Genomic DNA, 27,888 nt, shown 5'->3' with positions numbered 1-27,888 from the left:
TGACAATGAGGCACTCCCTAACCCCTGATGCTTAGACAGCGCTTCAATACCTCAGTACTGATACTCTGGCAATGAGGCAGTCTGTCAGTACTGACCCCAGGATAGAAATGTAATATGTCACAACTGACCGTTTAGCAGCCTCTCAGTCTGACCCCACTACAATGAGGCACTGGATCAGTATGGACTGCCTCTGACAAATGTGCTCCATCAGAACTGAACCACTCACAAAGAGAGACTGCCTCAAGACAATGCTGTGATTGAGTCAATCCCTTAGCCCCGAACCTCTGATCATGTGGCTCTGTCTCAGTTCTGTCACCATTACCTTGAGACTTACCCTCCGCAATGTCCCTCTAACAATGAGGCACTTCCTCAAGACTGATCATCGAGCATAGAGTCACTGCCTCAGCACTGACGACTTGACAACGAGACACTGGTTAAGAACTGACCTGCTCACAGAGCTGCAATACCTCAGTACTGACCCTCTCATCAAGGGAGCCTATCTGAATTCTGACACCTGCATAATGAGGCACTGCCTCAGCGTTCACCCTCTGACAAATTCCTGAGGACCCCCTGTGAAGACTGACAGCCTCCCTGAACGTCCTATAAATACTGACAGTCTCTCCTGGAGCCACAATGAACACTGACACACTCCCCAGGGACTCTATGTAAATACCCACAAACACACACACACACACACACACACACGCACACACACACACACACACACACACACACACAGGGACACCCTGTAAATATTGACACACACACACAACCTGTGACACCCTGTAAATATTGACACACGACCTGGTAATCCCCTGTCAAGACCAACAGAGTCCCCGGGGACACACTGTAAATATTGACACATCTGTGTGACCCCCTGGAAATACTGACAAAGCCCCTGAAATCACCTGTAAAACTGACACACTCCGTGGGACTCCCTGTAAATATTGACACAGTCCCAGGAAATCCTGAAAATACTGACACAGTCCCTGGGACCCTCTGTAAAGACGGACGCATTTCCCGGGGCCCCCTTTAAATACAGAAAAATTCTCGCGACCTACAGGGGTTCAGGGACTGTGTCAGTATTTACAGGGGCTCCTGGTGAGAGTGTCAGTATTTACAGGGTGTTCCATGGAATTTGTAATTATTTACGGGTGCTCCCGGGAGTGTGTCAGAAGTTGCAGGCGGTCCCATGGAGGGTCAGTATTTACAGGGCGTCTCAGGGATTGTGTCAGGATTTACAGGGAGACTTGGGGAGAGCGTCAGTAGTTACAGGGGGACCCGTGGACTTTGTTTTTTCAGCGGGTGTCAGGGAGAGCTACAGTATTTCAAGGTGGTCCCAGGGAGTGTGCCAGTATTTACAGGGATTCCAGGGGAGTGTGTCAGTATGCACCGAGCCCCGATAAATTCTGACACGCTCCGCAGGACTCCCTGTAAATACTGACATAGTACCTGAGAATCCCTGAAAATGCCACCACTCTCCCAGGGACCCTCTGTAAACGCTGACACATTTCCCAGGGCCCGCTTTATACACTGAAAAATTCCCTCGGCCTCCTCTGTATACTGACACACATCCCCGGACCCTTGTACGTATAGACATACTCTACACAACTAACCACAAATACTGGGATATCCCGTAAATACCGACACACACCTCACGACACACTGTAACTACTGTCACATTCCCTGGAATCCGCTGTAAATACTGAGAAACTCCGCTGCATGTCAATACGGACACATTTCCCAGGGACCCCTCTAAACACGAACACATTCCCCGGGACTTCACCTAAACACTGACACATTCCACGGAACCCCCGTAAACACTGATAAACTCCCAGGCCCCCCTGTAAATATTTACACATTCCCCATTCCCCGTGTAAATACCGATACACACCCCGGAACTCCCGTAAACACTGACACACTCCACCCCCTGTAAATACCGATACACAGCCCGGACTCCCGTCAACACTGACACACTCCACGGAACACCCTATAAATACTGACACACTCCCAGAAGCCCCTGGAAATAAGTAAACATTCCCCAGTTCCCCCTGCAAATACCGATACTCTCCCTGGGACACCCTGCAAATACTGATGCAATCACCGGGACCCCTGTAAATTCTGTCACACTCCTCGGGAAGCCCTCGAAATACTGACACATTCCCTACACACCCTTTAAATACTGGCAAAGTCCCAGAGAACCCCTGAAAATACTGCCACACTCCCCAGGACCCTTTGTAAATACTGATATATTCCCCGGGACCAGCTGCAAATATTGACACATTCCCTGTCCCCGCTATAAGTACTGAGAAACTCCCTGGGACTCCCTGTATATAATGACACATTTCCCAGGGTCCCCTCTAAAGACTGACACATTCCCCAGGAGCTCCTCCAAATACTGACACACAGCCCCAGACCCCTGTACAGACAAACTCCCTGCGACCCACTGTAAATACCGACACAGTCCCTGGGACCCCCTGGAAATACCGACACACCGCCCCTCCCGGGACCCTCTGGAAATACCGACACACCGCCCCTCCCGGGACCCTCTGGAAATACCAACACACCACCCACCCCCGGGATCCCCTGGAAATATTGACACAGCGCCCCCGGGACCCCCTGGAAATACCGACACACCCTCTCCCCGGGGTCCCACCTCAGCACTGGAAACGATAACGGCAGAAACAGCCCTGTCGACCCTGCAAAGTCCTCCTTATTAATGTCTGGGAGCTAGTCCCAACAGTGGGAGAGCTGTCTCACAGACGAGTGAAGCAACAGCCTGATATGGTCATACTCACGGAATGACCCAGATACCACCATCACCATCCCTTGGTATTTCCTATCCCACCGGGAGAACTGACCCAACACAGGTGGCAGCACAGTGGTGTACAATCAGGATGGAGTTGCTCTGGGAAATGTCAATATTGACTCTGGATCCCACGAAGTCACACCATGTGCCGCCCTCCCTCAGGCGATGGATCAGTTCTCCTCCTCGTTGAACAACATTTAGAGGAAGCACTGAGGATGGCAAGGGCACAAAAGAGCCCACCATCGAGAGTGGCTCGGCAGTAGCACCACTGATCGAGCTGGGCAGTTCCTAAAGGACATAGCTGCTAGGCTGGGTCTGTGGCAGGTGGTGAGGGAACCAACGAGAGGGAAACACATACTCGGCCAGCCTACCAGCTGCAGATGCATCTGTCCATGACAGTTTCAGTAACAGCGACCACCACACGGTGCTTGTGGAGATGAAGTCCCACCCTCACAATGTGTATACCCTCCATCGTGTTGTGTGTCACTATCACCATGCTCAATGGGACTAATTTTGAATAGATGAGCAACTCAAGACTGGGTGTCAGTGAGGGATAACGGGCCATCAACAGCAGCAGAACTGCACTCCAGCACGATCTGTAACCTCATGGCACGGTATATCCCCCACTCAACAACTGCCATCAAGCCAGGGGATGACCCTGGTTCAGTGGAGAGTACAGGTGGGCGAGCCAGGAGCAGCACCAGGCATACTTGTAGTCACCCTAGAAGGTAATGGCCTAGTGTTATCATCGCTGGGCTGTCAATCCAGAGACCCAGAAAATGTTCTGTGGACCTGGGTTCAACTCCGGCCATGGTGGATGGTGGAATTTGAATTCAATAAATATCTGACATTAAGAATCTAATGATGACCATGAATCCATTGTCGATTGTTGGGAAAAAACCCATCTCGTTCACGAATGTCCATCAGGGAAGAAAACTACCATCCTTACCTGGTCTGGCCGACATGCAACTGCAGACCCACAGCAATGTGGTTGACTCTGAACTACCCCCCTGGGCAGTTAGGGATGAGTAATCATTACTGCCTAGCCAGTGATGCAGTGGAGGAGTGGAGCGCCGTGGAGCAGCACGTGGTTCAGTGGTTAGCATTGCTGCCTCACAACTCCAGGGACCTGAGTTCGATTCCCAGCCTCGAGCAACTGTCTGTGTGGAGTTTGCACATTCTCCCTGTGTCTACATGGGTTTCCTCTGGGTCCTCCGGTTTCCTCCCACAGTGCAAAGATGGGCAGGTTAGGTGGATTGGTTAAATTGCGCACATGGATGCATAGATTCGGTGGATGAGTCTGGGTGGGATGCTGTGAGGTTTGGTGTGGACTTGGTGGGCCAAAGGGCCTGTTTCCACACTGTAGGGATTCTCTGATTCTATTCTATGATGCCCTTGTCCTGTGAATGAATAAAGAAAGAAACCTGGTGAAGCCGCCAAACAGCATAGCCAGCAAGTGATAGACACAGCAAAGTGACCCCACAATCAATGGATCAGATCTGAGCTCTGCAGTCCTGCCACAGCTCGTCATTTACTGTGGTGCACAATTAAACAACTGATTGGACATGAAGACTCCACAGATATCCCGATCCCACAATCAATGGATCAGATCTGAGCTCTGCAGTCCTGCCACATCTCGTCATTTACTGTGGTGCACAATTAAACAACTGATTGGACGTGAAGACTCTACACATATCCCCATCCTCAATGATGGAAGAGCCCAGCACATCAGTACAAAAGATAAGGCTGAAGTATTCATAGCAATCTTCAGCCAGAAGGGCCAAGTGGATGATTCATCTCGGGCTCCGCCAGCATCACAGATTCCGGTCTTCAGTAAATTCAATTCACCCCACGAGATGTCAGGAAACAGTTGGAGACACTGGATACTGCAAAGGTCACAGGCCCTGACAATATTCTGGCAATAATACTGAAGACTTGTGCTCGAGAACGTGCCGCTCCCCGTGCCAAGCTCTTGCAGTGCAGTTTCAACACTGGTATCTACCCGACAATGTGGAAAATTGCCCAAGTATGTGCTGTATATAAAACATAGGACAAATCCAACCTGGCCATATACTGCCCCATCAGTCTGTACTGAATCATCAGTAACGTGATAGAAGGTGTGAGTAACATTGTTCTCAAGCAGCACCTGCTCAGCGACGGCCAGTTTGGGTTACGTCAGGGCCGCTCAGCTCCTGACCTCATTACAGCCTTGGTTCAAACATGGACAATACAGCTGCATTCCAGAGAGGAAGTGAGAGCTCCAGCCCTTGACAACAAGGCTGCATTCGACCAAGTGTGGCATCAAGAAGCCCCAGCAAAACTGGACTCAATGGGTATAAGGGGACAAATTCTCCACTTGCTGGAGTCATACCTGGCACGCAGGAAAATGAATGATCTTATTGGAGGTCAGATATCTTAGCTCCAGGGGATCCCTGCAGGAGTTTCTCGGGGCAGTGTCCGAGATATAACCATCTTCAGCTGCTTCATCAATGAACTTGCGTTCATCATAAGGCCAGAAGTTGGGATGTTCCTGATGATTGCACAATGTTCAGCATCATTCATGATTCCTCAGATCCTAAAGCAGTCCTTGTCCAAATGCAACTAGATCTGGGCAATACCCAGGCTTGGTCAGACAAGTGGAAGTTACATTCACACCACAGAAATACCAGGCAATAACCGTCACCAACAAGAGACAACCCCCCCTTGACAAACAATTTGTTACATTCACTGCATCCCACACTGTCACCGTCATGGGGGTGAGCTTTGAACAAAAACTGAACCAGACTCACCACATAAACACAGTGACTACAAGAGCAGGTCAGAGGTGAGGAATGCTGCGGCGACTAACCCACCTCCTGATTCCGCAGAACGTGTCCACTGTCTACAAGGCATAAGTCACGACTGTGATGGAACGCTCCCGATTTACCAGGATGGCTGCATCTGTAACAACATGCAAGAAGCTTGACTCCATCCAGGACAAAGCAGCCCAGTTGACTGACACGATATCGACAATCATCCACTCCCTCCACCACCAATGATGAGCGGCCTCAGCAGCACTGTGTACGATCTACAAGATGCATGGCAGAAATTCGCCAAAGCTCCTCATGCAGTACCTTCCAAACCCATGACAGCTTCCATCTCGAAGGACAAGGGCATCAAGTACACGGGAACACCTCCATCAATCCCACTCCAAGCCACTCGTGATTCTGATTTCGAAATATATCCGGAATCCTTCACTGCGACTGTTCAAAAGATGGGAATTCCCTCCCTCATGGCACTGTGGGGGCAACCCACAGCAGGTGAACTACAGCGGTTCGAGAAGGCAGCTCACCACCAACATCTCCAGGGCAATTAGAGATGGGCAATAAATGCTGGACCAGTCAGTGACACACACATCCAACAAATAATTGAAGAAACAAACTCTTATTAATTACAGTGATTTTTCACAGTCTCACAGCCAGCCATGCCTCATATACACACATCTTAGTGACAATGTAGTGACCGTAACCAGACCCACAGTGAGCCTGGGCTCATCCACACTCCTCCCAGTCACATTTCTGATTTGAAAAATACACCTTTTTCACAAGAAATCTCTTTGTATATGTACAATGTCACAACTGCAGTTGCGTTCTGTCCAGCTGCATATCAAAGAAACAAATAAAGCATTGGACTTTGGCTCCACCCAATGAACCAAAGACCTCTCTTAGACATACAACAAAAATATTTACATACATGTGAGACACGGGGAGGGTCCGATAACTGAATGGACCCTCATTTACCTTCAGCAGGAAAACCTCAGACAGTGGTCCTTCCCGACTCTGCCTCGGCAGCAGCAGCCCCATCGTCCCAGTTATGCCCCAAGCTTTTCGTGCATCCCAGTTATGCCTCGTGGACACACCACCTGGTTACTGACAGGGAGCCTGGCAGCATCTACACGCTTCCGCGTCATGATGCGGTGACTGTAAATGGTCTCACAGTGGCCCTGGCCTCATTCGCACAACTCACAGGAAGTCCTGCTTGACTGTAAACGGTCTGACAATTGCCCTCACCTCATTGACACACCTCCAGTAATTATACAGGGACACAAAACAGTCTCACACCGAGCATGGCCTTATTTACACTCCTCCCAGAAACTAAACAGTGACTGTAAACAGTATCACAGTGGGCCTGGCCTCATCTCCATGCTTCCGACTTACTATACGGTGACTGTGAACAGTCTCACAGCAAGTCTGTCCTCATCCGTGCACCTCCCAATAACTATATGCTGAAGGTAAACATTGAGCTTGGCCTCATCCACACACTCCCTGTAGCTATACGGTAACTGTAAAAGGTCTCACACTGAGCCGAGAGAGAGAGTAGGAACTGCTAATGCTGGAGTCTGCGATAACTAGGTGTGGGCTGGATGAACACAGCACGACAGGCAGCATCAGAGCAGCAGGAAAGCTGATGTTTCGGGTTTCACCCACAGCCACTTCCAGGGCAGTGTACTGTGGCACAGGCCAACAAGGTGTACATAAACAATCTGACAGGATTCTCACCACCCGCCAATCTGTTTTGTTTTTTGTTGGAAAGTTCTGATGATGAGACATTGTACCAAATGACTTTGTCAGTCTGCTCTGGGAACTACACGACAGGATCCAGCCTCTCCTTTTCCCACAGGGTCTCGAGCACGCTGCGTGCTGACCACTACCTGATGGACTGGCGGTCAGACGTTTGTTTCTTTGCAAATTTCACAACAAAGGACATATGTTATAGAACGGTCCAACTACTTGGGGCTTTCCGTGGCAGAGAGGCCAGTCCCTTCGTTCGCAACAATGGGATCAGGTCGTACCTCAGGACATAGTGACACTTGGTCTTTGCGTACTGAGAGTCTACACACAGCTTAATGCACAACAAGGTGGACATCAGGAATAGGGTGACATTGGGTACGTTCTTCCCCCACTTAGCCAGAGCTTAGTACATGGAGTTGTTGCAGACACGGTCTATCTTAGGCTTCCAGTAGGAATGGAAGATGGCTCGGATGAGGGAAACAGTGCAGTGTGGGTGATGGGCCAGAACTGTGCCATGCACAACAACAGAGAGAGTGCCTCACACCTGATGACCAGGATTTTACCCACAATGTGCACCTCCCAAGGCTTTCTGCACGCCCCAGGCTCTCTGAACTGTGTGCCCAGCACTTTTGGGTAATCTGCCCTGACGGTGAAGGGAATGAAGGATCATTCAGGCCAGATCCCAAAGAACATGGCCTCACTCTTGTCTCGATTTCCCGTGGCTCCCGAGGCCAGTTTGAAAGGGTCACAGATGCTCATGAACCTGCGCACTGACACTGGGGCTGAGCAGAGATCGGTGACATCGTTGTCTTACAGGGACGCTTTGACCTGCAGGCCCGCTCTACCTGGAATAATCACACTTCTCAGGCTCACATCCTTACTGATGGACTCAGCAAAGGGATCGATAGAGCACACAAAAAGGCACGAGAGAGTGGGCAGCCCTGCCAGACCCTGGATCTGATGGGTAAGCTCTGTGATTCCCATACGCAGATTGAGACTGCGCTAATGATGTCGGTGTAGATCTGTCGGGCCCAATTGCAGATTCTCTCCCCAAAGCCCATGTTGGTATGCAATATCCTGCCAAAGGCCTTCTCTTGGTCCAGGCTGATGAGGCAGGTATCCACCCCTCTGTTCTGCCTGCCGGTGATCGTATCCCTCGAGCACGAGGCTCTCAGAGATCGTCCTGTCCCCTGCAGCACAGGTTTGGTCAGGGTCAATCACCAATCGCAGAGCAGACCTGACCCAGTTACACATGACTGAGACAGGATTTTGTAGGCTACATTCGCCAATTATATTGGTCGCTGCTTTCTAACTTCCTCCCTCAATCCCTTCCACTTGCAGGTCAGGGTGATGATACCATTCCTCATGGATTCGCTCATCGTACCTGACAGAAGCATACTGTCGTACAGCTCCAGCAGGCCCTGGCCAATCAACTCCCAAAGAGCTGAATACAAGTCGGCTGGAAAGGCATCACTTCCCAGAGTTTTATTCTTTTCTAAGGACTCGAAGGCCTTCTCCAGCTCATCCAGAGATAATGGTCGGTCCAGGCTCTCCTGCTTGGTGTTGTCTAAGACCCCCAGGATCGAGGACAGGAATGACTGGGTGTCATTGCGCTGGCTGTGGTCATAGTGTCATAGGGACTGGCTTAAAAGGATTTGCTGAGCTTCAGGATGTCAGATTGAGACAAACTTATTGAGCTATGTTCATCCTTGAGGCTGCTGAGCACAGAGCTCTCCTTTAGCATCTTCAAGAAGAAGGAATGTGAACACATCTCATTAGGTCACATGCGGCTGTAAAGGACACTGATCAGGCCTCCATTGGAATACTGTATCTAGTTCCAGTCTCCCTGCTGCAGGAAGGATGTTGTGAAACCTGAAAGGGTTCAGAAAAGATTTACAAGGATGGTGACTGGGTTGCAGGGTTAAAGCTAAAGGACGAGGCTGAATCGACTGGGGCTATTTTCCCTGGAGCATCATAGGCTGAGGGATGACCTTATAGAGATTAGTAACAGCATGAGAGGCATGGATAGGGTTTATAGACATTGTCTTTTCCCTGGGGTGGGAGAGTCCATAACTGGAGGGCATAGGTTTAAACTGAGAGGGGCAAGATCTAAAAGGGATTTAAGGTACATTGTTTTCATGCAGAGTGTGGTGCATGTGTGAAATGAGCTGCAAGAGAGGGGATTGGAAGCTGGTACAAGTTCAACATTTAAAAGCCATCTGGATGGGAAAATGAATAGGAAGAGTTGAGAGGGATATGGGCCAAATGCTGGCAAATGGGACTACATTTATTTAGGATATCGAGTCAGCATGAACAAGTTGGACCAAACTGTTTGTTTCAGTGCTGTCTGTCTCTGACTGTTATTCTATCTTGCTCCACAGTGCAGACTATGAACCGCAAGATTATCTTGGAGGCCTCCAAGGCAGAGAGTGGGGCTTGCTGCCTCGACACCTCCTGGGGCTCCTCCGTGACAGTGACCCGATTGTCTGTAGTAAGAGTAGGTTTTGCACGGGTTTCTGGAGTTTGAACAGTTTTGCCCAACTCTCTCTCACATTCTGAACACTTTTCAGGACAAAGAACTTTCTTGATGTTCCCTTTGACTGCCTCCCACCAAGTGCAAAAAGGGTCTCCATCGTTCTCCAACCTGTGTGCTCTCTTTTGAGCTTCTCAATGATTTTTCTGGGGTCAACAGGTTCACATTCAGCTTCCATGTTCCCTTGCCAGCCCCCTGGTCATCCTGTTGGTGACAGTCAGCCAGCAGGAGGCAGTAGTCAGAGAAGAACACCGGCTTGACTTCAATGGATATGATCGAGGACGTGTGGGCGCAAACAGGAAATCTATCCAATGGGTGTAGAGACCCATCTGGCTATGCCCAGGCGTTTCTACTCTGTGTTCAGTCTGCAAGGGTGCTGAAGATGTTATGCAGCTTGGCAACTTTAACCGTTTCCATCAGAAATCTGGACGTCGAGTCCAGTTCACTGTCATACCCTCCAGATTGTTCATTCGTGCCGATGATGCAGCTGAAGTCTCTGGCCAGACTGACTGGCCTGGACATCACCAGCAGCAGTGGTAGCAGGACTGCCAACCCTTCACTCTTTCCCAGTGGGGTCTACATGTTAATTACTCCGTGAAGCGTTTCTCTCTGAGCCTGGCCTGATCTACACATCTCCCAGGAACTATATGGTAACTGTAAACAGTCTTAAAGTGAGCCCGATTGATTCACCCTCCTATCAGTAACTTGCTATAATCAGTCTCGTCTGATCTTCTCTTCCTCTGAGTGAATCCTTTCTGTCCTCTTCCATTCAGCCCGTGCCTTTGAGACTATAGCCAGATTCCCCTTCAGGCTGCATTTCATTCTCCTCACTGTCTCGGTGCTGCCACATACATCACCTGTCTCTCCATTTCCCTCTGTAATAGTTCTTGTGAAACCCATTCCCCCTCCCTGCTCCACCTTCCAGCTGCAATGTTGGAAGATCACCACATTGGGCATTGCCCTTAGTGCTCCAGCTCATTCATATTTCTTCACAAAACAGAAACACAACTCATCAACAAGAATAAGTGGCAGGCAAATGAGATACATCATACATCTAAAAGCAGTTTGTTGTTCAGAAGTGGAACTAACTTTAATTTGTATGCGTATCATAGAATCAGGAAGAATAATACATATATAGCATGCAACTCATTTCACTGAACACATTTGTGCAAATAGATGATATCTCTGCAGTTCAACCAATTCCAACAGAATAACATTAGAGACAGAACATTTGGAAATGATACAGAAATTTCAGATACTAATGATTTAAAGAGGAGTACAGATTAAGATCGGGGCAACTGAACATGGTGTACACACAAAAATCCATTTCGCAATTGGAATGCCTCAGTCAGGCAATTACATCTCTCTCCCTCAGTCTCAAATGGTCTTCTTCCCATTCGATTTTCTTCCACTCTCTGGGCCACCCCCAGTAAGCAGTTCCCTTTCCCTCCCCAGTTTAGCCTCATGCCTTCCTTTACACTGGTATGTAATGGTATCTTTCTAGTACATGTTTGATTTTCGACGAACACACTACACTGGTTTGTGACCAGGTCGGCCAGTTGAACCTCACAGAATATGAGTTGCCTGATTGGTCCATATTAACAGCCCAAATCAGGGAGCCCTGGCTGACAGATAAGAAGTGTGAGGGTCAGAGAGGCTGACACCCTGGTAACTATCTCTGAATGAGGCAGTGCTAAAGTTGAAGACAGTTCATTTGTAAATAAAAATTGAATTGGAGATCGACACTGGCCTCAGTGCATTTAAAATACTCATTTAAAATACCTCTCCAGCACTGGGTTTGAATATTATTGTTATCCTTTTGTTATCAAACATCTCTATGTGCAGTGATCAGCAGGGTTATAACATGGAGATGTGGAAACAGGATTGTTCAGATTCCCTACAGTGTGGAAACAGGCCCTTTGGCCCAACAAGTGCACACCAAACCTTGGAGCATCCCACCCAGACCCACGCCCCGAACACTATGGGCAATTTAGCATGGCCAATCCACCTAGCATGCACATCTTTGGACTGTGGGAGGAGACCGGAGCACCTGGAGGAAACCCATGCAGCCACAGGGACAAGGTGCAAATTCCACACAGACAGTTGCCTGAGGCTGGAATGGAACCGGGGTCCCCAGTGCTGTGAGGCTGCAGTGCTAACCACTGAGCCACCATGCCGCCCCATATCGTGTTGCTTTTGCACAAACTTTGATGAAGAGGAAAAGGCCACTGATAATGGGAAGCTCAGATGCTGCAGAATCCAAGATAACAAAGTGTGGAGCTGGATGAACACAGCAGGCCAAGCAGCATCTCAGGAGCACACAAGCTGACATTTAAGCCTTAGACCCTTCATCAGAGAGGGGGATGGGAGAGGGAACTGGAATAAATAGGGAGAGAGGGCGAGGCGGACCCAAGATGGAGAGAAAACAAGATAGGTAGAGAGGAGAGTACAGGTGAGGAGGTAGGGAGGGGATAGGTCAGTCCAGGGAAGACGGACAGGTCAAGGAGGCGGGATGAGGTGGCAGGTAGGAAATGGAGGTGCGGCTTGAGGTGGGAGGAAGGGATGGGTGAGAGGAACAACCGGTTAAGGAGGCGGAGACAGGCTGGGCTGGTTTTGGGATGCAGTGGGGCGAGGGGAAGAACTGGGCTGGTTTTGGGATGGGGGAAGGGGAGATTTTGAAGCTGGTGAAGTCCACATTGATACCATTGGGTTGCAGGGTTCCCAAGCGGATTTTGTGTTGCTGTTCTTGGAACCTTCGGGTGGCATTATTGTGGCAATGCAGGAGGCCCATGATAGACATGTCGTCTAAGGAATGGGAGGGGGAGTTAAAATGGTTCACGGCTGGGAGGTGCAGTTGTTTGTGGCGAACCGAGTGGAGGTGTTCTGCAAAGCGGTCCCCAAGCCTCTGCTTGGTTTCCTCAATGCAGAGCGGGTCAGGAGTGAGGGGGCCAATCACTGTGAGCGGTTCAGGAGTGAGGGGGCAAGTCACTGTGAGCGGGTCAGGACGGAGGAGGCAAGTCGCTGTGAGCGGGTCAGGACGGAGAGGGCAAGTCGCAGGACGGAGGGGGGAAATTCGCTGTGAGCATTTCACTGAGGCACTGTATCCCATTTCCCTCTGTCAGTGCATCCCATTTGTCTCAGTTACGGCATCAGAAAGCCCTTTGGTCACTGCATCCCTATTTCCTCCGTCACTGCAGCCCATTTCCCTCCGTCACTGCAGCTTATTTCCCTCAGTCACTGCATCCCATTTCCCACAGTCACAGCATCTCCTTTCACTCAGTCACTGTATCCCATTTCACTCCGTCACTACGTCCCATTTCCATCAGTCACTGCATCCCTTTTACATCAGTCACTTCAGCCCATTTCTCTCAGTCACTGCCGCCCATTTCCCTCAGTCACTGCAGCTCATTACCCTCAGTCACTGCATCCCGTTTCACTCAGTCACTGCATCCCGTTTCACTCAGTCACTGCATCCATGCTGCATAGTCCATGCTATGTATAAATCTGGCATAAAATCCTTACTTGTATGTTCATTTCCTCTGGTAATAACATGTGGCATCCATTAGCATCCTTAATCACTTGCAGTTAATCGGAAAGCCTGGTACAAACACCAGATAACATGACAGTCCTAACCGAATGCATTTTCCAATGCTTTAAACATATAGTCATGTGTGTCTCAGTGAATAAAAATCCTCCTCATTTTACCCCAATTATATCTCATAATAAAGGGAGTATGTCTGAAAGTCGTCTCATCCGAAGGAAAACAGACTTGCTCCAGGAAAGCTGCGAAAATATATCAAGAAAAATATATATGAAATGATTCTAGAAATTTCTGCAACACAAAGATCAAAGGAAACAATAGTTTGATGAACACCCTGTTAAGTGTTGCACTTACACATCACATTTTGGAAAACAAACCACACTGATTTTCTACTTTATAAAAAAAATTGTTCCAAGTCTTCATTCTGCAGCACTGCAGTGAACTGAAAAGGTGTAGACTTTTAACCTGCATAGAAAGTATGTGCAGAAGTTAAAACAGACAAAAAAAAGCCACTTTTGTCCGAAACAGACAATATTATATTACAAAAAGGCAGGGAGGTTGGAGAATGCAGCATCATGCTTCCTGCAGAGATCAAGTTTTGTCTGTGTCATAAAAAACAAAAGAACTGTGGGCACTGTAAATCAGCAACAAAAGCAGAAGTTGCTGGAAAAGCTCAGCAGGTCTGGCAGCATCAGTGAAGAGTGAGATCTGAGGAAGGGTCACAGGACCTGAAACATGAACTCTGACATTGTCTACGCCATAGTGAGTTATGTCTATTGTTTCAGCAAAATCCAACCAACTCTGAATGAAAATCAATGCTTAAGAAATATCCAAACCATCCGCTGTCCCGGTTGTGGCTTCCTCTACAGTGGGGAAACGATGCAGAGGCTTGGGGACCGCTTTGCAGAACACCGACGCTCAGTTTGCAATAAACAACTGCACCTCCCAGTCATGAATCATTTCAACTCCCCCTCCCATTCCTGAGAGGACAGGTCCATCCTGGGCCTCCTGCAGTGCCACAATGATGCCACCCGAAGGTTGCAGGAACAGCAACTCATATTCTGCTTGGGAGCCCTGCAACCCAATGGTATCAATGTGGATTTCACAAGCTTCCAAATCTCCTGTCCTCCCACTGCATCCCAAAACCAGCCCAGCTCATCCCCACCTCCCAAACCTATTCTTCCTCTCACCCATCCCCCCTCCCACCTCATGCCGCACCCCTATTTCCCCTCATCCCGCTCCCTTGACCTGTCCGGCCTCCCCAGACTCACCTATCCCTCCCTGCCTCCCAACCCATACTCTCCTCTCCACCTATCTTCTCCTCCATCCATCTTCCATCCGCCTCCCCCCTCTCCCTATTTATTTCAGAACCCGCACCCCCTCCTCATTTTCTGAAGAAGGTTCTCGGCCCGAAACGTCAGCTTTTGTGCTCCTAAGATGCTGCTCGGCCTGCTGTGTTCATCCAGCTCCACACATTGTTATCTCACATTCTCCAGCATTTGCAGTCCCATTATCTCTCCAAAACAAAGGCTGCCGTCTTTCAAAAGCCAATCTCAGATTTTGCAGACAGTCCTTACCCTGAAAAAATACCAATTATGTATAAAGAAGAAAACTGGAGGTGAAACCATTCAAAAAAATTTCATTGGCACAACAAATGTTCAAACTGTAAAAGCAGGTTAAGCACCTGTATATAAGGAAACTGTACTCAAACTTTAAACAGACGCCGACAGCCAACAAATGTGAGAAATATCCATTTCTTGCTGGATTACCAATTTTGCTCTTGGGAAAATAGGCCTAGACTTAGCAATGTAAATTCAAACAAGATAGCCCCCTCTCAGATCTCAACACTCACAGTCGTAGAGTTCTGTTTTCTCAGGTTGGAGTATAATAACACCAAGCACAATACACCAAATCTTCTTTGGTACCTTTTCCTTCCATAAAACTGCTTTTAGTAGATGCGCACAGAATTCATTTTATACACGTTGAACAGTTTCTAAGTTCAAGAGGCCAGTTCCAGCACTTTGACTTGCATCTGCTTCATCATCACAACAGAACAAAATAAAGACCCACTCTTTGTAAGTCATATTTTCCATTTTTAGTGACAAGGTGAAGTGCGAGAACTGCTCACTTGATGTTAAAATCTCTTCAGTATGTACCTATATATTTCAATTCTGTGAAATATGTGGAATGAGTTCGAGAGAAGGATTACAATAGATGGCATAATGAAGAAATCCTTTGTTATTAATGAACTTTTCAGCACTAGGCATTCTTCCGAAGTCAAATGTTCGATATATATCTGTTGCACTGACTTGGTTCCAAACAGTTATAATGTGGAGGTGCTGGTGTTGGACTAGGATGGACAAAGTCAGAGGTCACATGACATCAGGTACTAATCTGACAGATTTATTTGAAATCACACAAGCTTTCGGAGTGCAGTCCCTTCATCAGGTGCGGTCAGGGAGGAAAACACACAGACACACAATTGATAAGCAGACAGATCAAAACATCATACAACTGGTGTGAGTGGAGTGTCAGATAATAAGTCTTCATCCAGGACGTTTGATTGTTTGCAGATATTTTGTTGAAGAAACACACAACTTGTAGTTACAGTCAGTGTGGTATCTTATAAATTCTTGCTTTTGAAATAAAGGTTCAAACTCTAAGACAGATTCTGAACACAAGCCTCTCAACTACAAGTCAGAGTCTGACCTGAGATGTCACCTTTTGTACATTCCTGTTGCGCTGCCTGATTATCATGACAACACAGCACTGACATGGACTTTATAAACGCTTTACTTGCCTTGAACACTCTTGGTCACCTGTATAGAGTTATTATCTGACACTCCACTCACGCCAATTCTATGATCTTTTGATCTCTCTGCTGATAAGCTGTGTCTCTCTGTGGTCACCTCACCAACTGCACCTGATGAAGGGGCTGCACTCCAAAAGCTTGTGTGATTTCAAATGAACCTGTTGGACTATAGGCTGGTGTCATGTGACTTCTGACTCCAAACAGCTATAGAATGTGTTTTCAATCCTACCTGAATTGACAATAAGTCAACTTCTTAAAATTTATAAAATGAGAATGTCAAGTGAACTATGTCTAACCTTGAGCATTTAAAAAAGGAAATATTACAACTATAGTCTAGTCAGACAGTAAAGACAGAAGGACTGATTGAATCGACTGTGTCTGACACATAATTAATCCCCCTGATGGAAGAAAGGTTGGCTGTGTACTCTTTCTTTAGGAACATCCAGCTAATAACACCTTACTCGTGCTTGTTTTATTCATCTGGTGTTCCATCTAATTCCTTTCAGTCTTGGTCAAACCTTCATGTAATTTATTTAAATTTTCAATGAAATAAATTTAACTTTATATTCCACAATTTTAACATTTCCTTTTAAGGTTTGAATGGTTCACTTTGTACAGTGCACATGTTGTATTAATAACTGGAGAACATGGTGGAAAAATCAAGATATGTTGACCAGTAAACAAATGGCTTACTTCTGTTTCCTTGTCAGTAATGCCTTTTGAACAGAACATAAAGTTGCGGAACTGTGTAGAGACAACAATTTAAAACTGGGAAGACCACTGTTTGTGGTCCCCACACCAATCTCTGTTCACTACCTACTGATTGCATTACTCCCCCTTGGCAACAACGTAATGTTACGCTTGTCTCAGCACAACATTGGCATCTTGTTTATCCCATGATGAACGTCCAACAACACATTCATGCAATCCCTAAAGCTGTCTCTTTACATCTTTTTAATCCTGCCTACCTGTCTCCTGTCTTGGCTCATTAGCAGTTAAACCTTCATCTGGAACTACTTCACTTCTGGGCCTGACAATTCCAATGCATTCCCTGTTGGAGTCCCACATTTGCCCATTGAAAACTTGAGGTCGTCTGAAACTCCACTGCCTGACTCTCATCTTGAGCCAAATCCTATTCTCTGCACTTTCTACCTGACTGATACGATTAACAGTAATTTTATTAAATTCTCATTTTTGTTTACAAATTGTTCTTTGGCTATGCCAATCGCTATTTTGAGAATCTCCACCAGTCCAACCGTACTTCAGGATATCTGCACTCATCTAATTATGTCCTCTTGCGCACACTTGATTTTAAACGGCCCACTACTAGTTGCCAAACATTTAATTGTGTCGGCTTCAAACCCAAGAGGAGACTTCCTACACCTGCAGCGAGCAAACTCACATCCAGAACCTTAACCTGAGCAACAAATCTTCTCAAAACTCGCTAACTTTCTACACCCCTTAGCCTCTGTACATTTCCTCTTTTAAGGCACTTTTTAAAAGAATCCTCTTTCATCAAGCTCTTGATCATCAGAACGAAGAACTTAATAAGGCTCAGTTGTATTCTGGGATCGTTAATACTCCTTTCAGATGCCTTCAAAGTTTCCCTCCATTTAAGAAATTATATAAGTGGTTGAAGTCATTGCCAAGCAAAGGGGGACGAATTGGGGAGTTATTTCAAAGAGCTATGATATGCCAAACGACCTCTTTCACACTGGCCAATTCTGATTCTACAAAAACAAAAACGATTTTCAGACTTGGGAAGATCCGTCAAAAATGTCACAAGTAACCAGCTTTTGGGCAGAGTAGAGCTGCTGAGATGATCGACCAGGATTTAGGGGTACCAGGAGTGATAATATGCTGAACACAATCAAATTTTGAGGTTGCAGAATGATGTGGTCTTCAGCATTTTTGACACTTTGACCATTTTCCTTCCTTTCCACAGAACAAGTCAAATAGCGGCAGCACAATGTTGCATGGCCGCTCAAGCCTGCTCCACCGTCGATGATGATTGTGGCTGGTCTTCCACATCAATTAAACCTTTGCTCATATCTCATCCGCTTTTCAAAACATTGATCTATTCACGTGTAGTATCCCTCTCGTTAACTTAATGAGAATTCGTTCCAATCACTGAACTCCTAACGCTGACCCACGCCAGATCAAAAAAAAATCAGCTGAGATCAGGAACTGATCTCGCCTGTATGGCTTGGCTGGCTTTTAAAAAGTTTCCCAGTGAGAGAGTCCCAGTGAGAAACATTCATCAAACAAAATATAATTGCATGGATTGCTCTCCAATCCTAAACTCTATTCAAATTCAGTTGACTGAACGGTTGGTTTGTGATGCAGAGTGATGCCCTGCAGAGAGGGCTCAATTGCCATACCAGTGAGCTGACCACAAAGGGTCTTCACCTCAACCCCTCTACTTGCCCGAGGCATGGTGATCTTCAGGTTAAATCATAACCAGTTGTCACTCTCTGAGGAGCAGCCAAATGGCGTGGTAAGGCTTTACCTTTAATCCTGATAACATGGCAACAAGCAGATAACTCAGCTGATGTCACTGACTAATAGAATCCTCAATTATACTAATATTAACGATGTGATATCATCACAAGGCATGGTCAACTAAGTTTTAATTTGCAAATTAAGTTAACAACCGTTCAATCAATATTATTGAAGTACTCATATTACTGATCGTCTCGATACAACAGTGCGGTTACATCTGTTCCTAAGTGAAGTGTAATGTAATTGCACTTACTGTGGTTTTATCAATGTGACCCTGCAATGAGTCAATAAGCAGGTCACCCACAGGTTGCCAATCAGTGCGGGCCCCCTCAGCTGTTATCACATGAGCCTCAACATCATCCATAGCTTTCTGCAGTTCTTGAAGTTTCTCCAACACCTTTTTCACCTGTTTCTGCCAGATGCTCGCACGGGTTTTCAATTGCTCCCAATTTTCCTTCACTTCTATTGACTGTTTGCGGACAGCTTTGGCAATTCTCTGGGGTCGGTTCTGGAAATATGAAATGCAAATAATTTTTCAACTATTCATGATTTTGAACGATAGATTTTCTTTCTAAACCCCTTTCCTTTAAAAGGTCTCTCTGGACTTTCTCCTGAAATTGGGATATATAGTATAAGACTGAAGCACATCAATGATAAATTCTGTAATTAGCTGGCAGGTCGTGGGGCCATTAACAGAGAATCACAGAGAACCAGTACAAAGCCAATAAAATTCCGCAGATATTTGAAATTTGTAACTACCAAGGAAACTTCAAAAAAGGAAAAGGATTAGTGACTAAATGGGTACAATTCTCAACAAAAGATTTGAAAAATCCTTTCAGTGTATCTTTCGTAGCTATGAAACAAACATCCAACACAAACCAACTTTCATCTTTCAGGACTGGCAAGTTAGAATGATAAACCCAAAGTCTACCCTGCATAGTTCTCTCTAGAACTCACTTAATGAGGTTGTTAAGAGATGTAGAGATAACAAAGTGTGCAGCTGGATGAACACAGCAGGCCAAGCAGCATCTTAGGAGCACAAAAGCTTACATGTTGGGCCGAGACCTTTCATCCGAAGAGGGGGAGGGGGAGAGAGTTCTGAAATAAATAGCGAGAGAGGGGGAGGTGGATTGAAGATGGTTAGAGGAGAAGATAGGTGGAGAGGAGACAGACAAGTTAGAGAGGTGGGGATGGAGCCAGTAGAGGTGAGTGTAGGTGGCGAGGTAGGGAGGGGATAAGTCAGTCCGGGGAAGTCGAACAGGTCTCGGGGCCGGGAAGAGGTGAGGAGGTAGGAAACGGGGGTAGGGTTTGAGGTGGCAGGATGGGATAGGTGGGCTGGTTTTGGGATGCGGGAGGAGGAGGGGAGATTTTGAAGCTTGTGAAGTCCACATCGATACCATGGAGCTGCAGGGTTCCCAAGCGGAATATGAGGTGCTGCTCCGGCAACCTTCAGGTGACATCGTTGTGGCACTGCAGGAGGCCCAGGATGGACATGTTACCTGAGGATTGGTAGGGAGAGTCGAAACAGTTCGTGACTGGGAGGTGCAGTTCTTTAGTGCAAACTGAGCAGAGGTGATTTGCAAAGTGGTCCCCAAACCTCCATTTGGTTTCCCCGATGTAGAGGGGGCCACAACGGCAACAGTGGATACAGTCAACCACATTAGAAGATGTGCAGGTGAACATCTGTTTGATGTGGAAATTCTTCCTGGGGCCTGGGATGGGGGTGAGGGGGGAGGTATCGGGACAAGTGAATTTTAAACATTGTGACAACAACATTTATGGATATGCAGGGAAAAGTGCTGGGTGTAGGGGGTGCTAGAGGGGAGTGCGGAGCGGATAAGGGAGTCACCTCAGGGTGGTGGGAAAAATGTCTTTGGTGGTGGGGTCGGATTGCAGATGGCAGAAGGGTCGGAGGACGATGCATTGAAACCGGAGGTTGGTGGGGTGGTACGTGAGGGCGAGGAGGACACTGTTTTGGTAGTTATTATGGGGAGCGGGTGTGAGGGATGAGTTGTGGGAAATGTGGGTGACACGGTCGAGGGCGTTTTTGACCACTGAGGAGGGGGAAGTTCCGGTCCTTGAACAACCCTCAACAGTTTCTCTTTCAATTCCTCCCACTTCCTACAGACAAATGGGGTGGCCAGGGCACCCAAATGGGCCCAAGCTATGCCTGCCTCTTTGTAGGTTACACGGGACGCTCCCTCTTCCGTACCTACACTGGCCCTCAACCCCACCTCTTCCTCCGTTACATTGATGACTGTATCGGCACCGCCTCGTGTTCCCACAACGGGCTCGAACAGTTCATCCACGTCACCAACACCTTCCTCCCCAACTTGAAGTTAACCTGGACAATCTCTGATACCTCTCTCTCCTCCCTGGACCACTCTATTTCCAACCACTGAGAAACAAATATCCATTTCAACTCCACCAATTCCCACAGCTACCAAGATTACACCTCCTCCCACCATATTCTTGCAACAATTCATCCCCTATTCCCCATTCCTTTGCCTCTGCATCTGCGCTCCCAGGATGAGGTATTCTATTCCCGTATATCTCAGATGTCCTCATTTTTCAAGGACCACAACTTGCCCCACTCTGTGGTTGATAACGCCCTCGACCGTGTCTCCAGCATTTCCTGCAACAAATCCCTCTCACCCCAACCCCGCAACAACAACCAAAACAAAGTCTCCCTCGTCCTGACGTACCACCCCACCAACCTCCGGATACAACGCATCATCCTTCGAAACTTGCAGATTCTCTGGGAGGCTACGGAGGAGGTGGCGGAGCCTTGGGCCTTGATCTTTGAGTCCTCATTGTCTACAGGTTTAGTACCAGAAGGCTGGAGGGTTGCAAATGTTGTGCCCTTGTTCAAAGAGGGCAGTAGAGATGACCCAGGTAATTATAAACCCAGTGAGCCTTCCGTCTGTTGCAGGAAAAGTTTTGGAAAGGATTATAAGAGAGAGGATTTATAATCATCGAGCAAGCACCAATTTGATGGGAGATAGTCAACATGGATTTGTCAAGGGCAGGTCGTGTCTCACAAGCCTCATTGAGTAATTTTGGAAGGTGACCAAGCACGTGGATGAGGGTCGGGCAGTTGATGTGGTGGACATGGACTTCAGTAAAGCCTTCGATAAGGTTCCACATGGTAGGCTATTGGAGAAAACATGGAGACATGGGATTGAGGGAGATTTAGCAGTTTGGATTAGAAACTGGCTTTGGGTAAGAAGGCAACCAGTGGTGCTTGATAGAAAATATTCAGCCTGGAGTCTGGTTACTAGTGGTGTGTCTCAAGGATCTGTTTTGGGACCACTGCTGTTTGTCATTTTTATAAATGACTTGGACGGAGGCATTGGTAGATCGGTTAGTCAGTTTGCAGATGACACTAAAGTCGGTGGAGTGGTGGACAATGTGGAAGAATGTTGCAGGTTACCAGGAGACTTGGATGAACTGCAGAATTGGGCGGAAAGGTGGCAAATGGAGTTCAATGCGGATAAAGGTGAGGTGATTCACTTTGGGATGAATAATAGGAAGGCAGAATATTGGGTCAATGGAAAGATTCTTGGTAGTGTGGATGTGCAGAGGGTGTCCATGTATGTCGATCCCTGAAAATTGCCATCCAGGTTGATAGTGCTGTTAAGGCGGCTTACGGTGTTTTAGGTTTAATTGGCAGAGGGATTGAGATCCAGAGCCATGATGTCATGCTGCAACTGTCCAAAAAGCTGGTGCGGTCTCATTTGGAATATTGCGTACAGTTATGGTCGCCCCATTACAGGAAGGATGTGGAAGCATTGGAAAAGGTGCAGAGGAGATGTTGCCTGGTCTGGAGCGAAGGTCTCCTGAACAAAGGCTGAGGGACTTGGGTCTGTACTCATTGGAGAGAAGGTGGTTCAGAGTGGATTTAATAGAGACATACAAGATGATCAGTGGATGAGATAGGGTGGACAGTGAGGGTCTTTTTCCGCGGATGATGACGTCAGCTTGTATGATTGGGCACAGCTAAACAGTGAGGGGTAATAGATTTGAGATAGATGTCAGAGGCAGGTTCTTTACTCAGAGAGTGGTAAGGATGTGGAACCCCCTGCCTGCCAATGCAGTTAGCTCAGCCACATTAGGGGCATTTCAACAGTCCTTGGATAAGCATATGGATGATAATGGGGTCGTGTCGGGGTATGGGCTTAGATGAGTTCACTGGTCCATCCAGATCATCGCAATGGGCAAAAAAGCACACCGTTGTCTGTACTTCCCAGGAGGCTGAGGCAATTCCGTGTGTCCACAAGGGCAACTTTCATTGATGTACCACAGAAAGCATCCTATCTGGATGCATATCACAGCACAGTTTGGCAACAGCTCTTCCTAAGACCACAAGAAACTACAGAGTCATGAACACAGCACAGGCCATCATGCAAACCAGCCTTCCATTCGTTGATTCCACCTCTACTTCCCGCTGCCTCGGGAAAGAAACTGACATTAGCAAAGGCCCTTCTCACCCCACAATTACACTCTCTTCTCCCTTTTTCTTAAGGGAACATGTAAAAAAGTTTGTATACGTGTGAAAAGATTCAAGAACAGCTTCTTCATCACTGTTATTGGACATCTGAATAGAACACTGAAAAGTTTAAATTAAAGCTTTCTTGTTAATGCATAAAGAGGTGAGACAAATATGACGAGTTAATATTGTACCTTTGCGCTCAGTAAAATCATAGAATCATGAATCAGAGAACCCTTACAGTGTGGAAACAGGTCCGTCAGCCCAACATGTCCACACTGCCCCTCACAGCATCCCACACAGACCCATCCACCTGTAACTCACCTAACCTACACATCACTGAACACCTTGGGAAATTTAGCATGGCCAATCCACCGACCTTGCACATCTTTTGACTGTGGGAGGAAACTTGAGCACCCGGAGAAAACCCATGCAGGCACATGGAGAATGTGCCAACTCCACACAGAAAGTCACCAAAGGGTGGAATTGAGACAGCGGTGTTAACCAGAGCCACTGTGCTCTTTATTATGCTCATTAAGCTGCAAGCATTTTTTTTAAAGAAAGGAAACTTCGCATCGTCACAGGATGCGAGTGGTTTCAATCTTCTATCAGCTTTGAGAACCTTATCCATATCTGCCTTCACAAGGGCAAGGTGATGGTAATGGTGTGAGACCGGTTAGTATGCAGCAGCTCGCCATGCAAAAAATTAATGGCACTTTCATTGCTTTTTTCCGAGGGGCATAACAGAAAGACAAGAACATGAAAAAATCCTGAAATCTTTCTGCAATTTCAATCTCAAATGGACCATCCGTTCCTCAAAAGTCATAACCAAACTGAACATGGGCCTCCTGCAGTGCCACAAATGATGCCACCCCAAAGTTGCAGGAACAGCAACTCATATTCCGCTTGGGAACCCTGCAGCACAATGGACATGGCTGACAGCTCTGTCAACCACGAATGCAAGGAATGCTCAGTTGAGGAGGAATGCAGACATTTCGGAATCCCTCCAGCAGAAGATGATATCATTAGAACAAATGGATCTGTCTGGACAGTCCTGTTTGTAGATTTTGGGAAGTAAGACTCTATTGTTTGTCATCAAGGATATGGTTGAGTGATCATATTCAAACTGAAGAGACCAAGAATGTGAGGCTGGAGAATCGGTAGAGAACCATGCCTCTAGGAATTCCTCTGCGTGTCTATGCTTGGTTTGGGCTACTACGGTTACCTTGTCGCAGTGTCCTCTGAGAGGCGTGATTCTCCACCCATAATGCAACCAACAAACAGATACAATTGGACCCCCACATACAAACCCATACAGATCAAAACCGGAAATGACAGTGCTCATGGTAACAGACTGGACAGTGTCAATTCCAGACAGAGTAGAATAACATCGTTTCATTGGAGGCTGTACTGATGATGTCACCGATCATGGTGACGAAACGTCTGAATGAGAAGAAGCCAGCTCGGCGAGCAAGTTCACAACCTCAATCAGAGAACTGGCTGTTTTGAACTACCTTGTTCAAGAGTTTCAGTTTTGATCTTGAATGTTAAATCTCGCTCCCACAGAGGGATGGAGGATTACTGTTAACAGCTGCATTCTAACTAATTCATATCGAATCATTATTGTTTTGACCAGTCTTCGGGTCAGACTCCCTCGGTGACTGAGTCTCCCAAATTGTTAAGTTCCCTCGTGAAAGACTCCCCTTCTTTACACACCCAACTAGATCCACCTCAGTTGGTACGAATTAAGCTGATTAAAAAGGATCTTTGTCTTGTGGATACCTTCCTATGTTTCAGAAGGAGTCAAGATAACTCAGGGTGACACGGTGACTCAGTAGTTAGTAATGCTACCTCACAGCACCAGGGACCCGAGTTCCATTCCAGCCTCGGATGACTGTCTGTGTGGAGTTTGCACATTCTCCCCTTGTCTGTGTGGGTTTCTGCTGGGTGCTCTGGTTTCCTCCCACAGTCCAGAGATGTGCAGGTTAGGTGGATTGGCAATGCTGAATTACCCACAGTGCCCACGGATGTGTAGGTTAGGTACATTAGCCATGGGAAATGCAGGCTGACAGGGATAGAGTAGGGGAATGGGGATGGGTCTAGGTGGGATGCTCTTTGGAGGCTTGCTGTGGGCTTGTTGAACTGAGTGGCCTGTTTCCACACTGGGGATTCTATAAAACTAGCTTCTCCTGAATTCGTGAGAGAGTGAGTTTATCAATTGCCAAATGCAAGAAGTCATAAGGCACCACAAATATGCACAAGTTAGAAACAAGAAATTTGCTCAAAAACCATAAAAGTTAAGAGGGATACGGATACTTCAGCCTTTGGATTGTTTGTGAAGAACAGAAAGTGGGATGTTGTGGCCACTAAGTTGGGCGATCCCCGTAATGTTGATATGAATTCAGCAGTTAATTTTGAGATTCTTGTTGAAATTCTTTTGACCTTGTTTCCCTTTTGACATTGCCCTGGTTTGCAGAGCTCAGAGCAAGAGATTTTCTTTTCTTCTTACCTGCAGCATAGGGCCATGAAACGGCTGTCCCAGAGCCGTGACCTCCCCAACTCCTGAGACCACACGAGCACATTCGCCCAGGAATACACATGGACTGAGATGAAAGAACTATTGGGATAACAATACTCAGCGTGGGACTGGAAAAGACAGCATGTACAAACAGAAAACAGCTGTAAATAGTGTCAAGAGGTGAAATCAAGTGATAAAACTAAATTCATGGCTCTTTGCTTGCGTGCTCATTGTATTCAGAACAAAATCAACAAATTAATAGCACATTTCTAGGTTGACGGGCATGATTTTATAGCTATTACAAAGACAGGCAAGAGGGAAAGTGACTGTAAGCCAAGAAATTAGTATGAGAGCAAGAAACGATCTTGGATCGGAAGATGTAGAATCCAATTTTATTTATTTGTTAATGGGAGGAGGACATCACTAGCTAGGCAATGTTTATTGTCCATCCCAAATTGCCCAGGGGACAGTTCAAAGTCAATCATATTGCTGTGGGTCTGCAGTCACATGTAGGCCAGACCATGTAAGGGTAGCACTTTCCTTCCCTAAAGGACATCAGTGAACCAGGTGGGTTTTTCTGACAGTTGGCAATGAATTCATGGTCATCATTATATTCTTAATTCATGATTTTCTTTTATATTGAATTCAAAATCCACCATCTGCTGTGCTGGGATTTGAACACAGATCCCCAGAATGTTATCTAAGACTCTGAATTAACAGTCCAGCAATAATACCACGAGGCCATTTCCTCCCCCATCTTGGAACAAGAAAACCTGTAGCTGACTCCCACTTGGGAAAAACACTGAACCAGGAGCTTCTTAAATGGAGCGATCGCATCTCCTTACATTTTAAGACAACGATGAATAATCAGGACCTTGAGGGAAAGGACAAAATTGGGGGAGGGAAAATTACATCAGTGTTAGGTAGGAGCTGAGCAGTATTAATTGGGAGGAGCTTTTATTGAACAAGTCAACATTTGATACGTGGGAGTTATTTCAAGTCCTACTGATCAGCGTTCAGAACTGGCCTATTCCAGAGAAGGGGGAATGACAAGGATGGCAATCTAAGGACATACGGACTTAAGAAATAAAACAGGAGTAGGCCATCTGTCTCTTCCAGCTCGCTCCGCTGATCTTTTTTGCGGACTCAGCTCCACTTACCCTCCCATTCACCATAACCCTCAATTCCGTTCCTGTTCAAAGATCTATCTGTTTTGGCCTTCAAAACATTCAACAAGGGAACCTCAACTGTTTCACTGGGCAGAGAATTCCACAGATTCACAACCCTTTGGATGAAGAAGCTCATTCTCAACTCGGTTTTAAATCTGTTCACCCTTATTTTGAGGCTGTGCCCCCGAGTTGTAATTTCACCCATCAGTGGAAACAATTTCCTATCCATTTGTTTCATAATTTTAAAAGTTTCTGTTAGATCACCCCTCATTCTTCGAAATTCCAGTGAGTGCAATCCTAGTCTACTCAATCTCTCCCCATACAGCAACATTTTTAATTCTGGAATCGAACTCGTGAACCTCCTTTGCACCACCTCCAGTGCCAGTACATCCTTTCTCAAGTGAGGAGACTAAAACTGTACAAACTACTCCACACCAAGCCTCACCAGCACCCTATACAACTGTAGCATACCCTCCCGATTTTTAAACTGCATCACTCTCGCAATGAAGGACACTATTCCATGTGTTGTCTCAATTACCAGCCGCATCTGCAAACGATGTGATTCATACACAAGACTGCCCAGCTCCCTCTGCATAGCAGCATGCTGCAATTTTTCACCATTTAAGTAATACTCCATTTTTCCATAATTGTTACCAAAATGGATAGCCTCACATTTACCATCATTGCACTCCATCTGCTAGACCCTTGTCCATTCACTTCAACTTTCTGTATCCTTCTGCAGATTTTCATTGTCCTCTTCAGACTTTACTCTCCCACTCATTTTAGTGTCATCTGTCAACTGTAATAGAACATAGAAAAATACAGCGCAGAACAGGCCCTTCGGCCCTCAATGTTGTGCCAACCTGTGAACTAATCTAAGCCCATTCCCCCACACTATCCCACCATCATCCATATGCTTATCCAAGGACTGTTTAAATGCCCCGAATGTGGTTGAGTTAACTACG

General features: G+C 46.7%; 1 protein-coding gene across 1 annotated transcript; it reads right to left on the bottom strand.

Moving 5' to 3' along the window:
• Positions 1-10,999: 10,999 nt before the first annotated feature.
• LOC132208047 (utrophin-like) lies at positions 11,000-25,868 on the bottom strand. Its single transcript, XM_059643789.1, has 3 exons — positions 25,746-25,868; positions 19,001-19,255; positions 11,000-13,675 (listed from the first exon to the last, which is right to left on the bottom strand). Exons 1-3 carry the CDS (start codon positions 25,752-25,754, stop codon positions 13,610-13,612), a joined length of 330 nt encoding a protein of 109 aa, XP_059499772.1. The 5' UTR covers positions 25,755-25,868; the 3' UTR covers positions 11,000-13,609.
• Between the last annotated feature and the right edge of the window lie 2,020 nt (positions 25,869-27,888).

Source organism: Stegostoma tigrinum, unplaced genomic scaffold, assembly GCF_030684315.1.
Source record: "Stegostoma tigrinum isolate sSteTig4 unplaced genomic scaffold, sSteTig4.hap1 scaffold_266, whole genome shotgun sequence".
Classification (NCBI taxonomy): domain Eukaryota; kingdom Metazoa; phylum Chordata; class Chondrichthyes; order Orectolobiformes; family Stegostomatidae; genus Stegostoma; species Stegostoma tigrinum.
Note: the sequence above shows the minus strand (reverse complement) of the source record. Positions and strands in the feature narration are given on the sequence as shown.

Coding starts and splice junctions, on each gene's coding strand:
- LOC132208047 (XM_059643789.1), bottom strand. Junction 13,676..19,000: donor GTCACATTGATAAAACCACA/GTAAGTGCAATT, acceptor ATATTTTCGCAG/CTTTCCTGGAGCAAGTCTGT.